General features: G+C 33.7%; 1 protein-coding gene across 2 annotated transcripts; it reads left to right on the top strand.

Annotated features, from left to right (window-relative positions):
• Positions 1 to 5435: 5435 nt before the first annotated feature.
• On the top strand, positions 5436 to 15370 carry LOC127731844 (uncharacterized). 2 transcript variants are annotated; one of them, XM_052240712.1, is made up of 2 exons: positions 5436 to 5628; positions 13605 to 15370. In XM_052240712.1, the coding sequence occupies exon 2, from the start codon at positions 13658 to 13660 to the stop codon at positions 15041 to 15043; it is 1386 nt and encodes a 461-aa protein (XP_052096672.1). In that variant the 5' UTR covers positions 5436 to 5628; positions 13605 to 13657; the 3' UTR covers positions 15044 to 15370. The 2 variants fall into 2 exon arrangements, with proteins under 2 accessions (XP_052096672.1, XP_052096670.1); XM_052240710.1 differs by lacking the exon at positions 5436 to 5628 and adding an exon at positions 9506 to 9759.
• Positions 15371 to 18035: the final 2665 nt, after the last annotated feature.

Below are 18035 nucleotides of genomic sequence, written 5' to 3'. Positions count from 1 at the left end.
TGTGAATAACGGAGGGCCCGGCGCCGTATTGAGATGATATATAACACATCTTTTGTGTAATTGAATTTGCGGTATGCATCTATCAAATTCTTTATTTTTAACTTTACATACGCAAGCATTATTTTATGTCGAATTAATGACTATATGATATAAATCCGATTTTACTAACATATTACCTATAAACAAAGATACTATACTTACCAGCTTAGATTTATGTTCAGAAGTATCTTTAGCAAAAAATCATTTTGTTTATACTGTGTCATTGTTTTTCATAAAAAACACTTAACACAATCATGTCCAACTGAACCAATCTATGACAAAATCACTGTACTAAACGCTCCTTGACATGACGATCTTACTACCAATCCTCGCTCAAAATTCCGGTGGACCTCCTACGGCACCCATTAGTAGATAAAGATTTGACTTCATTCAACAAATTAATTTATGACCTGCAGGTACGTGTCGCCTAGAACACGGCCATGTACCAAATGGTCAATATTAATCATCCGTGTAATTTGCTCTATGGGATGTTTGCAAACTTTCAACGGAGGCAATTTCTTGGCATGTAAAACCTTCAAATTTCGAAACATGTTAACATTTTAAAGTTCGACTTCTGTCCGTAAATTTGTCTTTTTTGTTTGTAGCGTTGGTTTGAAAATTTACCTCACTCTAAAACACCGCGAAAGGGTTCATTTAAGTATAGTTTGTATCGAGAATCAAAATTTGCTGCTTGTAATATCTATTTAGCATGTTTAGGAAAGAGCTATTTAAAAAAAAAACATTTTAAATTGTACCATTGTTATACAACAGATTTTATATCAGATATATCTATACAGTATATTATTATATCGAAAACTTTCACTTGCTGTATCTAACAAAATATAAAACAAACTTATGTTCGAACATCAACAATTGCATCATTTTCGTCCAGTAAGACTACAGATCGAAGACATCGCACTAGCTGTTGCATGCAAACTATGTCGACTGCGTTGGAACATTTCAAAATATTTGTTTCTTCCGTGATAACAGCATTTCTTCGGTTTAGACAATAGTGATATACTTAAGACCTTCCTACTCCTAGCACTAGATGTCTACGATATTTTCAAGTGCATATCAAATTCTGCAATAAATTATTGTTTTACTAATTTCTGTTTACTATGATTGTGTCATATTTTCGCAAAATGTCCGTCAATATACGAAATACTATGGTTATTTTCAAAAATAAAATTCAAGTCTAATTTGAGAAAAAAAGTTGAAATCACGTAACTTGGTTTGGCATCAACCACGCTTTTAAGAAAGTTGTGACGGTTATGTGACAAACTGTATTTGCATGTCGTTATTTTATGCCGGATCGAGTATATTTAAATATGATAGTCGGAAAGCATGAGAGTACCTCAGTAGGAATACGGTAATCATGCCACGAACGAATTAGCCCGGCATCCTGGCTAAACCTCCTCTTCGCGACAGTATGGAGCAGTGAGCCAGGATCCCAGGCCACGAACGAACCGGACGCTAGAAGGAATGTGGTAATCATGCCACTAACGAACTAGCCGGCATCCTGGCTAAACCTCCTCTTCGCGACAGTATGGAGCAGTGAGCAAGGATCCCAGGCCACGAACGAACCGGACGCTAGAAGGAATGTGGTAATCATGCCACTAACGAACTGGACGCTAGAAGGAATGTGGTAATCATGCCACTAACGAACTGGACGCTAGAAGGAATGTGGTAATCATGCCACTAACGAACCGGACGCTAGAAGGAATGTGGTAATCATGCCACTAACGAACTGGACGCTAGAAGGAATGTGGTAATCATGCCACTAACAAACTGGACGCTAGAAGGAATGTGGTAATCATGCCACTAACGAACCGGACGCTAGAAGGAATGTGGTAATCATGCCACTAACGAACTGGACGCTAGAAGGAATGTGGTAATCATGCCACTAACGAACCGGACGCTAGAAGGAATGTGGTAATCATGCCATTAACGAACTGGACGCTAGAAGGAATGTGGTAATCATGCCACTAATGAACTGGACGCTAGAAGGAATGTGGTAATCATGCCACTAACGAACTGGACGCTAGAAGGAATGTGGTAATCATGCCACAAACGAGCCGGACGTTAGAAGGAATGTGGTAATCATGCCACTAACGAACTGGACATTATACTAAAATTATTCACAATACTTTATCACTCACTCATTAAATCTTTCCTTGCTGACTAATACTGATCCAGTCAACGTTAAGAAAAGTTCAACAAAGATATGATTTTCCACATTAATGCACGTTAATTAGATCAGGACAAATTCTACAACAAGCTCATTCTGTAAACTATCAAAATAATGCGTTGTTCAAATACGTCTGACAAATATTGATAAATGCGAGAAAGATTCTCCAATATAGGATCTACATTAAGAACTGTTTAGCATTATCAGTTAGGCCAAATAAAAAAAGACGTGTGTTTCCTAGTACCCTATCTACCCTATTTTTTAAGCTCAATAATAGCCTACCCTAAAGTTTTTTATCATTTTTCAATAAACACTGTTAAAGTCAGAATGTCCCTCCCATAGACTCAATGTAAAAAAAAATGGTAAAATAATAAAAATCCCTACCTACCTACCCTATTTTTTTCAAAGATGTAATAGGAAACAAATATATGTGTGTTTCCTATTACATCTTTTTTTTTTAGTTTTCCAACGCTATCAATTAGATTTTTTTTTCTCAATTTTTTTCTCAATATTTAACACTATTAGATATGCGGAAAATCTGGATTCAGAATATTTTTTTTGTCATCTGCTTGACCAGAATATTTTTTTTCATCAAATTGGGGATCAGAATATTTTTTTTTTAAAAACCATACCCCACCCCCCTTTGAAGTTAAATGGTCGTTCTCTAATACAATTCTAATTTTGATATTCCAGGATGACTTTAACGTCTCTTTGGCAGTTATAAATTAGGCTATCGAAGCAAAACATGTTTGCGCCATAACTTCTTAAGTTTGTGCCAATGCTACGTTTGCGCCATAACTTCTTTGTGCCAATGCTATGTTTGCGCCACAAGTCATTTGTGCCAATGCTACGTTTGCGTCACAACTCCTTTGTGCCAATGCTACGTTTGCGTCACAACTCCTTTGTGCCAATGCTATGTTTGCGCCACAAGTCATTTGTGCCAATGCTATGTTTGCGCCACAAGTCATTTGTGCCAATGCTATGTTTGCGCCACAAGTCATTTGTGCCAATGCTATGTTTGCGCCACAAGTCATTTGTGCCAATGCTACGTTTGCGCCACAAGTCATTTGTGCCAATGCTACGTTTGCGCCACAAGTCATTTGTGCCAATGCTACGTTTGCGTCACAACTCCTGTGTGCCAATGCTACGTTTGCGCCACAACTCATTTTTCAACGCTACGTTTGCGCCATTCATGTTCAAAATACCTAATATCATTTGCGCCAAAAATAAAATGCTATTTCGCCTTTTTTTATATATAAACTTATTTTTATTAAAACAATGATGAGTTTCATTATACCTTAATTGCAAACAGTTTAAACTTGCTTGAAGGCTGATATGTGTAGCTTCTTACGGCTATTGGTTTTGTACTGCGTAATTTAAGATATATAGTGTATAGTATACAACTAAAAAGAAATACTGTCGACAGTCCTATTTATTAAAATTAAACAACACATAAAAATCACCTTTGATGGTCTCTCTGACCCATTGGTGGCCTTCGGCTGTTTTCTGCTCTATGGTCGGGTCGTTGTCTCTTTGACACATTCCCCATTTCCATTCTCAATTGTATCTCAGTTACCATTTACGGTGTTTTGGTTTTACATGTAACTTGAAGTAATTTACTGTCTTACTTCCTTGCATTATTCTGGTGCAGATATATAAAAAAAATCACTCAAAACACTGATGTACTTCCCACTGCATATACAGTACATTAATCCTGCATGTTGTCAGTTCAGGGTCACCTTATTTCTTCACTCTTTTTTGTTCCATTATTTCTGTGTATATTCCATAAAGTATTGTTCATTTCATATTTGTTCATTATATTCTATATTTTATTGTATTGAAGTCATCAAGATTTATTAAAGACTTATAATATGAAACAGGCAAACATAGGCTAAATGACAAAAATGTATTGTTCATTAAGAGGCCTTTTATATATAGATAGGAAGATGTGGTATGATTGCCAATGAGACAACTCTTCACATAGAAGTTAACACCTATAGGTCGCAGTACGACCTTCAACAATGAACAAAACCCATACCGCTTAGTCAGCTCTAAAAGTCCCCAACATGACAAATATAAAACAATTCAGACGATACAAAACAATGAACGAAGAACAACTATGATATACAGCAACAAACGACAACCACTGAATTACAGGCTATGGACAGGGAGGGAAGGCACATACACAATGTGGCGGGGTTATAGCTTGTTGTGCGGTATACATTTGGCTCATTGTTGAGGGGCTATACGGTGAACTATATAGTTGCTAACTTATACGTCATTATTTTTCTCTGGCGGAGAGTTGGCAATCATACCACAACTTCTTTTTTACATACCGATAAATTGACGCGAATTAATTCCAAATTCTGGCGCAACTAATACCTTTAAAATGAAATTTGGCCCAAATCATATATCTAAAAAATAGCAATTCGCAAAAAAAGATTGCAGCCCTCTAACTCATCGAGAGATAGCAACACCACATGCGCATGGAAATGACAAGATACTTGAAACAAACAATTCACACCTGGTGTCGATTAAAATTGTCAAAAATTAACACCTTTATGATCCTTTATTTGATGCCAAATCATTGCAAACTTTGTCATTTTTACACCTTTTTATGAAATATTTACACAATAGTGATTACCTGCGTCGAGAATCGTCCATTATTTATTGCACGTCAATAAAGTTAGCAAAATGTTCCATTGACCAAATATGTAAAACAAACATTAATTAATTGCTCAATTCAATTTAAACCAATTCACACCTGTCATAATTCACAATTATGAAAATTTACACGTTAAGATTTATTTTTAACAACTTTTATGAATGACATCTTTTTAAAAATGTCCTGAAGGACGTGTAAAACAATCACTGACCTTCGGATGTCGGATGTAAAACATTATCGAATTTGTGTAAAAGATTTGTAGTACTTTTATCGGAAATAGATAATAACATAATTACACATAATTGGACATAAACATAGATAAATATGTTACATTGTTTATAATTGTCATAAATTGAATATATTGCTTCAGCTATATATAAAAGTAAGAATTGTATTAGTGAAATTAGTATTTCAAAAACAATACACCAGGAGACATATATATAAAACACTGCTGAAATTCGATTATCTCTTATTAATTCATGTTATTGGAAAAAAATAATTTGGAACAATTTCTCATGAAATATACATCACATGAAATATACATCACATGAAATATTCCATAACTTTAGATAGTGTTACAATATCTCGATCATTGGTTCCAGCGGAGAGAAATCGATTCTTTATTCTATAGAGTTATTTGATGTCTATGATTTTGTGTATTGGGTTAAAAGCTCCGGATATAAGTTACTAAGCTAATATTGATGTGGCCAAATCAATAGTGACAAACACTGAAAAGGTTAGTAGAAAGTTTATTGTGCATCTTTTTTGGTATCATTTAGAATTTTGCAATATTTGCATCTTTTTTGGTATCATTTAGAATTTTGCAATATTTGCATCTTTTTTGGTATCATTTAGAATTTTGCAATATTTGCATCTTTTAAGATTATGTTTGCATTCAGAAAAAAAAAACACTTGTTGCGTTTTGCAATTTTTGTTCGATTAGAAGTACGACGATAAAGCAGGTTTACACAGGGCAATGCAAATTGACTCGTGACTCATATAAATGTTCTAATATTTTGCCTTCTGTCAGATTTCTAAAGAGACTCTCAGATTTCAATAAACAATTTTTTTTAATTATTTTAAGTAATTTTGCTCGTATTTGTTTAGTTAATTGCAGACTATACTATAATACATTATTTTGTATAGTTAATTGCAGAGCATACTATACATAATGTGTATTTAACGGGAAGCAGATTTCTTAAAACAACCTAGCTAGTTTCTGAAACATAAGAAGTTTACACTTTACAATATGATATAGTTTAATTCAAAATAAATTCAGTATAAGCTATCATTAATACGTCATTTCATTTTGTAATTGATTTATCGTTGCGTTATTTCCTATTTTGTGTATATTAAAAGTTTCTAAAGTATATTTTGCTGATCGTGCGAGACCCTCATAGGTATAGTCAAGGTCGTTTAAACACCCCCTTATAGTAGTATTTTACTTAATGCCTTTTTCATCCCCGTACACCGGATAATACTGATGGTGAATCGTGCAGCTGATGTACTGTAAATTGTGATAGCTGAGGCGATAAACAAAGATTATAAAAACGGATCAGATGTCTGTTTTACGTTTTAAAACTTATTCGGTATATAGATAATTTTATACCAACATACATATATTGATATCATTCCTTCACGGTGTTTTACTAAATCCTCGACTAAATCATGAGTAAGATGCCATTAACTTCATTCTTATAATTTAAGACTAGATTTTGGATGCTGTAATATGTGAACATGCCGATCACGACATTTTCCATTATGGAAGATGATTTTAATATATTTCGCAAGATTAAACAATACAGCTATCGCGAATAACTGTACACTGATTGCAATCGACAGTACACTGTCGACAGTTTCCGGTGTACGGGATACACAGTGTTAATATGAGTCGAGTTAAAATATAATTGCATAGTTCTAAAATTTCTGTAATTTTACGATAACCATAAACAAGGAGTAACAAATTTAATTCTTAGATAAGAAGTGTACATTTTGTGTTTTATGATCACGAAACTTGCATATGTTAGCTATAGGCAAGGCGCGAATCTAGCTGTTGTAGTGTAGATTTACTATTTACTTCATTTTTCGTAATTTTTACAAACTTTCTCTGTGGAATATCCACTTGTTGAGTCGCTGCATTCAAACTGTAGAAATTTGACATTCAGTATTGCAATATTGTGTCTAAATGCATTAATTCTTCATTGAGAAAGTGATAACTTTAGAGAAATCAAACTCGTAAACTAGACAGCCGTTAATGGGCGGAATTAGTAATTCATTACTCCGGTATAACAATGGGTTTTATGAGAATTACATAATTCAATGTAGTTTTACACGACAGAAACTGCATGGGAAAGTTATATTGTCATTATTTACAAGTCTGAAGAAGTCAATTTGACATTTAAATGTGTATTGCTTCTGTAATGGAAGTTGTTAAATCTTGTGAATTAGAAATTATTGGCTGTCAGTTCGACTTTTCAGTGTGTATTGCTTTTGTATGAAATTATGACATGTAATAGGGAAAAAGGGGTGTCAATTCTACAAATAATGCAGGATATTTTTGTGCTTGCCGGAAATTTGGGGGTTTAATTCAGATTATAGCATATTGGTGCACAATATGAATTTATATTTAATTCAAAAAGTTATTTAAAAGACGTACAAAAAAAAACAAAAAAAAAAAAAAAAATACAAACGCTAGACGCATTGGCTGAATACTGTGAACTGTGAAAAATGAAAGTGAATGTACAAAAAAGTAAAATATTTTATTTCTCAAAGGGTAGATTACCTAGAATATAATTAATTTTATGGCTAGCTATATATGCGGTATGGGTTTTACTCATTGTTGAAGGACGTTCGGTGTCCTATAGTTGTTAATTTCTGTGTCATTTGGTCTCTTGTGGAGAGTTGTCTCATTGGCAATCATACCACATCTTCTTATTTTTATATTTATTACTTTTTTTTTTTAAATTTTGGTAATTTCAAACTTTGTTATGAGGAAATTTTGCTGACCATAACCATATAATGTAGTTTTACTGAATTTATTAACCTTAATTGTGTGTGTGAACTTAAAATGAGATCACGATTTGCAATTTACTGAGCCGATGTGGACCCAAATTACAGATAATAGTTTCCCCTTTGACATTTGATGTTTAGATATTGGTTAGTCATGCTATACTGTAAAATCTATTGAATATTTGTGTGTAGGCTATAAATCTATCTTGCTGTAGGAATGACGAGGTTTTATATAGAAATTTATGCTGTGTCATTCAATACACAATTTATTGTCTCGCTTTAGAAAGGAAAACTTTCCCAGTAGGTTTCTGGTTTTCTGGTCGTAATTTTATTTTTATGAAAATGGACGTCAATTCTATAATGGCACATTATTAATGTTCATCAATTATTTCTTGTCGTGGTTGAAATAATGGATCAGCTACAGTATATATGGGCAAATTTACGTTGTTAATAATGTTATGAATAATAGATTATACTGAAAGAGAAATGTTTGATAAATTTCAATTACATTCTTGTGAAAATGTTGCTTGATATTATGTGACTTTCTTCAATTTGGCTGTGCGTGTAAAATAAAATCAGAAATCCAATGCTTATGATGAAAATAATTCAATTTCTAAGATGTTTGTTTAATTCTTTCATGTTTTACTTTTTACTATGGCTTACCATTTTTCTGTCTTATGTTTGATGGCTGAACGCAGAGATAAATATAGAATATTTGAAGGGGATATTTTTTTCTTATTTATCAAGTTTGAATAGTGATCATTAGTTTGTGACGATAATTTTCGTATCTTAATTCTCGTTCAGTTACGAATTCAGGGGACGTAGAGGGCATACACCCCCATTTTTGATCGATGCTGTTGATATTTTAATATTTTGCATAAAATCGTAAAAAAATGGCGGCATATACCATATATATATATCCCATTTTTGGAAATTATTCCCCCTTTTATAATTTCTGGATCCGTCCGTGGTTTTTATTTTCCCTCGCTTGAAATATAAATGCGACTGTATAAGAACTGACATGACAATAAATACAAATTATCAATTAGATATCTTTACAAATATAACAGAATAATTTAATTTTGGATGTACCGCGTCTTCTGATTGGCTGACGTTGTTTTGTTTATCAGTTCATAGACATAATTTTGTCATGTGACCGTGACGTCATCAACGTTGTTTTATGGTTTACTCCGGTTTAAAATGAAATTTAGAATTAAATTATAAGAAATGACTGTAATATTTTTTTCTGTCTATTCGAAATAACATGAAAAATGTGGTGCACACTTTAAAATAACCCGCGGGTTATTTAGTGTGCACCACATTTTTGATGTTATTTCTTCATAGACAGTTATATTACAATCATTCCTTAAATAACTATCATAATACTCCTGTAATTCTGACACAAAACCAATAGAGGTCTGCTCGATTAACCCGGATTTTAGCCAATACAAATTCCATCATCATTTAAATATTGTTGCTGACCACAACACTCGGAGAGAATGGAACCAATTACTTTCTATTAACAGAAAGCAACACGTTCCAATAATGGATCAATATTCCTTACCATGGTAATCATCGCAGCTCCGCAGCAAATGGAAAACTATCGTCTGCTTGTTTGAAAAATTATCATAATTTGACAAAACATTGTTAGACAATTCTTTGATTGATTTCACGTAACGAAGAGAAGTACAGATATTTATATCCGGTGCCAAAATAAGCAGAAAAATCCTGTTAACTAAATTCTGTGCATTGTGCAGCTGTATGCACTTCTAAACAAACAATTTCGGGATGTGTATTGCGGAAGGCAATTAAGAAATATAAATTAATTATAGAGGAATTAACGAGCATGGCGTTCAAGGTAGGAAAAGAAAAATCAATTAAAATATAAGGAAATTATCAACAGGCTTCATTTTTTAAATTATTTTTTAAAAATAAAATTTGAAATATAAGAAATGAAGTGTTAAAAGAAAGTAAACCTTTATGTCGGTATATTAATATTTTGTCAAATTCCAGGTAAATATTTTCGATAAATCTAATTGTTTAATTATCTGAGTCGGCATTCGGTAAAACAAACACACACACTTACCGACGATTTGTATAATTCTAATCCTATTTTCTAACTCTTTGCTCAATAAAATGGATGAATAGCAATGTACATAATATCATCACCTTCGGTTCGTTTTAAGTCGGATTAAGAGATAACTCGTGTGAGATAATACCATCAAAAAGGTTAATTGTGTAAATGGTTTTGTTCGATGATATTAGGTAAAGAATACTTCTAAATTATAACTCTGTTGTAAGTCACATGTTAATTTTAAGCCCCCTAACGTACCATTATATGCTGTAACATATGCGGGAGAGATAAGATGTTGGATATAAAATTTAGATGAAGTTAAATTTGAAATAAGGATATAATTCAACAAATTTAAGGTAACCATTTTAATTTAAAATTTTATAGTAAAACAGAGATAAATAGAGACGTCTTTGGGTATATATGCAAAATTTGATAAGTAATTTTGAATGACGACATTTTTCCGTATAAACAGATTGACTTACAAAATAACTCATGAATGTTCAACTATAATTCGCGTGGAAATTGATGTTGCACAAAATAATTCCATTCGCATGATTAAAGATAATAAACATCGGTTCTTGAATCATATTTCTCAGTCTATCTTCGCTCCTTTCAATTAAAACTGTGTAATTGAGTTTACTTGTTTTCCTAGCAATTTGTAATAACTTTCTGAGCGAGACCGCTTCATTAAAACGAAATATACTGAGAAACATCTCACTGCTAATTTTACCTGCAAATTTAATTTAAGAAATTGACATTTTAATTTAATTAGTAGATGTGACAGATTGGTCTCTTTGTACGTCAATTAATGATGAGTTAATAGGTGACAATTGGCTTGTAAATCGTTTAGTCGGCTTCTATAAGACAATAGGGGTCATAATGAGCTACTCAGCAGGTAGGTGAAAATGAGCTCATCTCTAATATTGTCATTTTGTATATAAAAACCATAACTTCTTCTGTTCTTCATCAAAACTTTCATAATACGAAAAGCAAAATCATCAATATCGCAACAGAAAACCTTAGTGTATACTTAGTAAGATAGTTACTTTTAGAAATTCTTCAAGGTATGTAAAACTATAGATTTGTTTTTAATCCTATTTCGCCTTACCGTAACTGATTGTACCGAAAAGTGTTATATTAATTGGCTGATATGCATAAAACCACGTAAGTTAAGATATCCAATCGTAGTACTTACTAATTTATCGTAGGACATGTAGAAAAATTCTGTCCGTTCGGAACAAATCTTAACTTAAGCAGCTTTATGCATACGGGCCCAGATCTTTATGAATGGATGATTAATGCTTAATTATCGTCCTGTGGCAAATAGTTCATGCATATTCTGGACGAGCTATACATGTGAATGAAAAGAGATGAACGGTGAACATTGACCCATTATCGGTAAAATTCTCTGCAATATGAAAAATTATGTAAGGTTCGTTAGAAATTTTTAAAAAGTAGGAGTTACAACTCTTTTATTTTCTCTTTTACTGTAAAACTTTTAGATTATCATTTTGAAATGTAACGACTCATGATTGTGTTTTGGTTTACTAACGTGAAAAGTCTCAGAACGAATATTGTAAAAGATATCTCCAATTGTAAATGACCATCTGTATGACGGGGATTCTTACACTTAAACTTTCATTGTTTTTAATAATAACTAGAATTATACATTTTAATTATGATAAGTGACTCGAAAAATATTATAATTATCCGTAAAAGGGGACAGTAGGTACACATATCTTTATCAAATATGTCCTCCCAGCATTATTAACCATTTATATTTCAATATAACACATCACATTCCCCTCTTTAGTTAATTGAAACGTGTATTTAATATGTTTAGCTTGGCCTAATAATCAGTGCTTTCAATGATGAGTTAGTCCGAAATATGGCTTCATTTAATCTTCAATTACAGAAATCCTGGCTTGGTCACTTCTAGTCAACGTCTGGATTTTATAATGACTTGTCATTTTATCATTGTGACCCGACATTTTTTTTTTTGTCTCGATTAATTTTATTTCAATTATAAATTCCATATTTCTTTGGAATACACCCCTCCTAAAAAAATGATAATGATAATAGATTACCCTCAGTAATTACACATTATTCACGAAGAAGCCTCCCCCCAAAAAAAACCCAACAAAAAATTAATACATTTGAAACTCAGATAAATTCGTTTCATGTGAGTAGTATGTCTTCTGTGTGATTTATATCAAGGAATTTACTCATCCAGTATTAAGTTTCAACTCTCTGCATTTATTTTGCTTTGACCTTTTAATATTCAAATGTTTATAATTATATTAATATAACCACGAGAATAACATGTAATATGAAAAGAACTCTTTGATCAAACAAATATTACGGTAGGGGAGACAATACATTTTATGTGAGTGTGAAATGAGTAACCTCTTAGAAGTCAACGACGCTTACAGTGTTACTGAAATGACACACAGCTACAATATTACGCCTATTAAGTAAGATACTTACATTGTTACTGTAATAACAGAGATATATATTTATTATTACGCCTACTAAGTAAGATAATAACCAACACAGAAGTGATAAGTGGTGTGACATTAATAAAACACGAACATGTATAATGTGTCTTTTGAGCTAAAATATAAACTTTAATCAGGCCGTCAGTTTTCACGCTTGAATAGTTTTATGTTTTCTATTTCGATGCCTTTTAAAGCTTACCATGCGGTATGGCTTTTGCTCCTTGTTGAAGGTCGTATGATAACCAATAGTTGCTAACTTCTACGTCATTTGGTCTCTGGTGATAGTTGTCTCATTGGCAATCATATACCATATCTTCTTATTTTTCTATTACGACTACTATCTTGTGTAAAATTCACTTCGATATTAAGGCTACGGAATAACTAATCATAAGAGAAATATGTGTGCGTTCGTTAATCAACATCATTTAGAACTGATAGCTGCAAGATCATTTTTATGCGTTTTTGTGTCATATTCATATTTACTGGGATCTTCTGTAACATCTTATGATTTGTTAGTTTTTACCTACAAACACACGTGCAGTTAGGTAATGCAATTATGTATTTGTCGACATCAATCACAAAGATATTGGTTTGTAGTTTAACCCAATGGCTTAAAATAACCCAACTTTAAAAAAAACTGTTCTTGTGCATCACTTTGATTGATTGTTGTTGGTTAACTGATGCAGTCTCGTTGTTTACATGTAGGTTGTTCGATGGAAGTGAAAAAAGGGGGGAGGGGTGCACAATGATATAGGGAAAGTGATAGAAACTCTTTAGCTATTTATTTATTTATTTTGAAATTAAAGGAAACATTATTTCACACAGTATGCAGTATTTTATATAACTGCAATTGAAGCAAATTAGGGACAATTCATACACTACTAGTCACAGCGACACATGCCTGTGACAAATCATACTCTACTAGTCACAGTGACACCTGCCTGTGTTAACATCACTGACCATGCTGTTATTCTTGTGATTTTTTTGCAGCAGTAAATCAATGACATCCATATTGTCTTAATGTGACACATTTACAGGATTATATGTTTCGCCTATATAAAAAAATACTTTTCTGTATGCATTCAATGTTTACTATATATATCCATAACAAATATTATTTTATAATTGCAGGATTTCGAATTGATAGATTCTTCTAAACGTGAGGCAGCTTTTCGCTTATCAGGATGAAGTTTCGTCAAATAAGTTTCAAGTCGTTCCAGAAGTCTAAAAGTAAAAAGAAAAAGACAAAGGAAGCTTCAATTGAGCAACAAACTACACCTGTCGACGCCAATGACAACCTCGTAACAGCCGCCGAAAGCTGCAAATATTTCGACGTTGCCCAGGACGTATCTCTTCGCTGCTCACTTCGCAGGTACAAAACATCTGTTACTCCACGTAACAAATACATTATCACAAACCGGCGAACAGCAATTTCCGACGACGAAGACGAAACCGACAATGGTGTGCAATATGAACTCGACGATATAGACAAGGTTTTGAATTCAGTCCGTAAAGAGCGCACACGCATCAAAACAAATCCTTGGATCCCTCCCCGTAAATCTGTGCACGAAGAAGACTTGATTAATTTTGTACCGGAAGGTGCCAACGCTCAGGATTATTTGAACGTTTGTATCCTAGCTGAAGAGGCTGGAAAATCTTACAATTCTACAGAATCTACCCTGACAGCAGCCGACAATCCAAGGATACCAAAGCGTGTTAAAAGACAACTAAGTTTAACTGATCTTAACATTAATCGATGGTCCATTATCTCTGAAGGTGATGTGGATATAGAACTCAATTCTCCTACAATCGAAGAACTGAATGAACGATTTGCAAACATAGATTACGCCATTGATTTCAAATACGAGGAAAATATTGACAATATCCTAGACGACGAAATGGCAGTAAAACTTGCTAAAAGACTTTCGGTCAATGATTTATTGGAGGACTACAGTGAGGCATCATCCGATACATCAAACAGTAGCATGGAGATCTCAGACAGTACCAGCTGCACTGGCTCATATAGCAGTGAAGGGTCCATAGAAAACCAACTTCCGGTTTTCTCGACAAAGTTTTCAGAACGACCTGACCGAATGGAAGAATCTATTGATGCTGGTTATTCAAGTCTTAGCCGCGACTCACGGTTCCCGTCAACATCCGATTCCGATAATGCTGAACATTCCGATAGTGACTGCGAAGAAGAATCAAATATGACTCTTGTTGATAGCGTATGTGTAGAATGTGATTCCGCTAGAACGATTCCAGACATCAGAAACAGTCTACAAGACAAAGTGAGTCAACTCAGAGCTGAAAAAATTATCGTTGAGGAAAAAATCCGCGAAGCACAAGAAGACGACATAATTCGTCTAAAAGAAACTCAGCGATTGCGACGCCATCTACCTGGTTACAAGAAACAGATGTTGTTGAAAACATTGACCAGTCTGAAGGAAAGACTTGAAAATCAAAGCCAAAGATTACAGAAAAGTTATTCAACAGTATTATCAATGCAGAGAAGATTTGCTCAGAGACATAATCCGTTTTTCATTGTTCCAAACACAAACTTTAGTTGAAAAAAGTAATACTATCGCGGATGAATAATTAGTGCTATGTATGATTGTATGTAAATATGAAGAATATTTATTTATTTCTAATGTTCTATAAACGAGGAATTCAAAATACATAACAAAGTGATCATAGGACTAGGAAAACAATCCGTTGTAAACTTTTCATTTTCTGGACTATTTTCGATATAAATCATGTGTCGTCTGCAAAGACTGACTGTTGTTAATTTGTTGTTACCTTTGAACTTAACTATAGTTCAAACATTGTTTATGTTGTGTGGTGCTTGTACAAAATTAATTATTTATTGAATCTCTATATATAAAATTTAAATGATACAGTATTTTTTTTAAATATAACCTCGCCATGATTAATGTCAATACAACTAAATTTCCTGAATTTGACATTCTCCCGCAATTCACATAAACCGCTATACTATACCCCGCTCAAATACACACATAACCGTTATACTATATCCCGCTCCAATCCACAATACCGCTATACTATTATACCCCGCTCCAATACACACAACCGCTATACTATAAAATTGAGAACGGAAATGGGGAATGTGTCAAAGAGACAACAACCCGACCATAGATCAGACAACAGCCGAAGGCCACCAATGGGTCTTCAATACAGCGAGAAACTCCCGCACCCGGAGGCGTCCTTCAGCTGGCCCCTAAACAAATATGTATACTAGTTCAGTGATAATGGACGCCATACTAAACTCCAAATTATACACAAGAAACTAAAATTAAAAATGATAAGCTCCAATACACACAAAGCAGCTATACTATACCCCGCTCCAATACACAAAACCGCTATACTATACCCCGCTCCAATACACAAAGCCGCTATACTATACCCCGCTCAAATACAAAAAACAACTATACTATACCCCGTTCTAATACACAGAACTGCTATACCCCGCTTCAATACACATACAACATCTATACTATACCCCGCCCCAATACACAGAACTGCTATACCCCGCTCCAATACACACACAACCGCTCTACTATACCCCGCCCCAATACACAAAACTGCTACACCCCACTCCAATACACAAAACCGATAAAGCCTATACTAAACTCCGCTCCAATACACACAAACATACAACATAAAAATGAAAAGCTAGCAAACAGAAAACAACCGGTACATATATATATGAATACCGATGCACGAGTCAAAGAATACGAGTAACAAGTGTACTCCAAAAATCAATGTACGTACAGAAGAGGTTCTCTTACATCAATTTCTTCAAAGATAAAATGGTCGGTTTATCGAATTGAGCCAATGTTTTCACTCCACAAATCAAGAACAAAAGCCACGTGCACAGACTGTCTTTACAAAAATGCCATATATCTGACTAGAGGCCATCAGAAAGCAGAGGGATCACAAAACCGTACAAAGTAAGAAGGAACACAGGAAAGAAAACAGTACAATAAATCTGACATGATCAACTTTGAAGGCGTGATATAAATTATCTAAAATTGGAGACAAACCTATAAGTGGCTCTTTAAGACGGGCACTTTCTGCTGCAGTATTATAATGCCTACATCCTGTCTGCATATATCATTTGTATTGTTAAAACGATGGCTGATTTCATCTGATTGGCGAGATACATTCTGCTTTACATGTAGCTGGAGTTCAGATTACAAATCCACGAAATCGGTCATGTTCAGTATTGTGTTACCCATAAAACACGCATTCGTCAATAAGTCGAAGCATTGTCGGCTGATAAAATGTTGATGGTTAATTACACGGTAGGTATAGTGTCCGGCTAGGATCGTGGTTTTTCGAGTGAATCTGTCCATTTTTTTCGAGTGTAGATCGGGCTTTTTCGAGTGATAAAACATGCGATCAGGTCAATTAACTACTAATTCGTAATTATAATAGTTTTTTACGTGACTACCCATCTTATTTTGAATACTATACATGTTTTGAGTAACAAAGAAGCACAATTTTCTTGTATTTAACCATTAAATTCAGTGTTTGTTATTGTCCGGGCTTTTTCGAGAGGAACCGTGAAACCGTCCGGGTTTTTAAACAAATGGTCCGGGTTTTTAAACGAAAATTTTAATAAGAAAAAAGTTATTTCTGAATTTAAAAATTGACTTTTGTAGTATATAAATGAATTTAATGAATGAAAATATCATATATTCTCAATAAATCACCAAAACATATTACTACGTTGATGAAAATTAACCTTTTTCAATTTAATGCAAGTTTTCTGTTCGGAAAACGTTCTACCACAACTTTCCAGTATTAAATATGAAATTATTGGATCCTTTATATAAAGGTCTTAAGAACATAGTGCAGGAGACTCATAATCTTTTCAACTTCATTTTATGGTATTTTTGTTGTCACAGTTAATAATATTTTTCGTGATGAACCCCGGAGATTTTATACAGTACGTATTATGGTATACCGTTGTCCGTCCGTCGTCAGCATGTCGGACAAAACTCAAAAACGCTGTAACCAATTTACATGAAACTTCGTTGAATTTTTTTATCTATTGAGGTATCCTCCCTTTCGAATTTTATAAATTTTAGATTTTACGTTTTCGAGTTATAGGATTTTATTAAACAAACTAGAGGCTCTAAAGAGCCTGTGTCGCTCACCTTGGTCTATGTGCTGCAGTGCATATTAAACAATGGACACTCTTCTACATAAAAGACAAGAATATAATTCATGACAAAATTCTCTGTTTTGGTGATGGTGACTTGTTTGTAGATCTTACTTTACTGAACATTCTTGCTGTTTACAGTTATCTCTATCTATAATGAACTTGTTCCATAAGTGTTAGAGGAGAAGATTTCTGTAAAAAATGTTTGCGTTGCACATGATCCGCTATCCTTAACATTAAAATACAGTTATTAAGCTGCTCAGATTGTGATCTGTTCAACAGCAATTAAAACTCTAGACGTATATATCTGAGCATCACGGGACGACACAATGTAAAAGTTAACGGACGACGACGGACAACGACGGACGCCAAGT

This window comes from Mytilus californianus, unplaced genomic scaffold, assembly GCF_021869535.1.
Source record: "Mytilus californianus isolate M0D057914Y unplaced genomic scaffold, xbMytCali1.0.p SCAF_21, whole genome shotgun sequence".
In the NCBI taxonomy this organism is placed as follows: Eukaryota; Metazoa; Mollusca; class Bivalvia; order Mytilida; family Mytilidae; genus Mytilus; species Mytilus californianus.
The sequence above is the reverse complement of the archived record's forward strand: the minus strand, read 5'-3'. Positions and strand labels throughout refer to the sequence as shown.

Coding starts and splice junctions, on each gene's coding strand:
- LOC127731844 (XM_052240712.1), top strand. CDS start 13,658: ATGAAGTTTCGTCAAATAAGTTTCAAGTCGTTCCAGAAGTCTAAAAGT.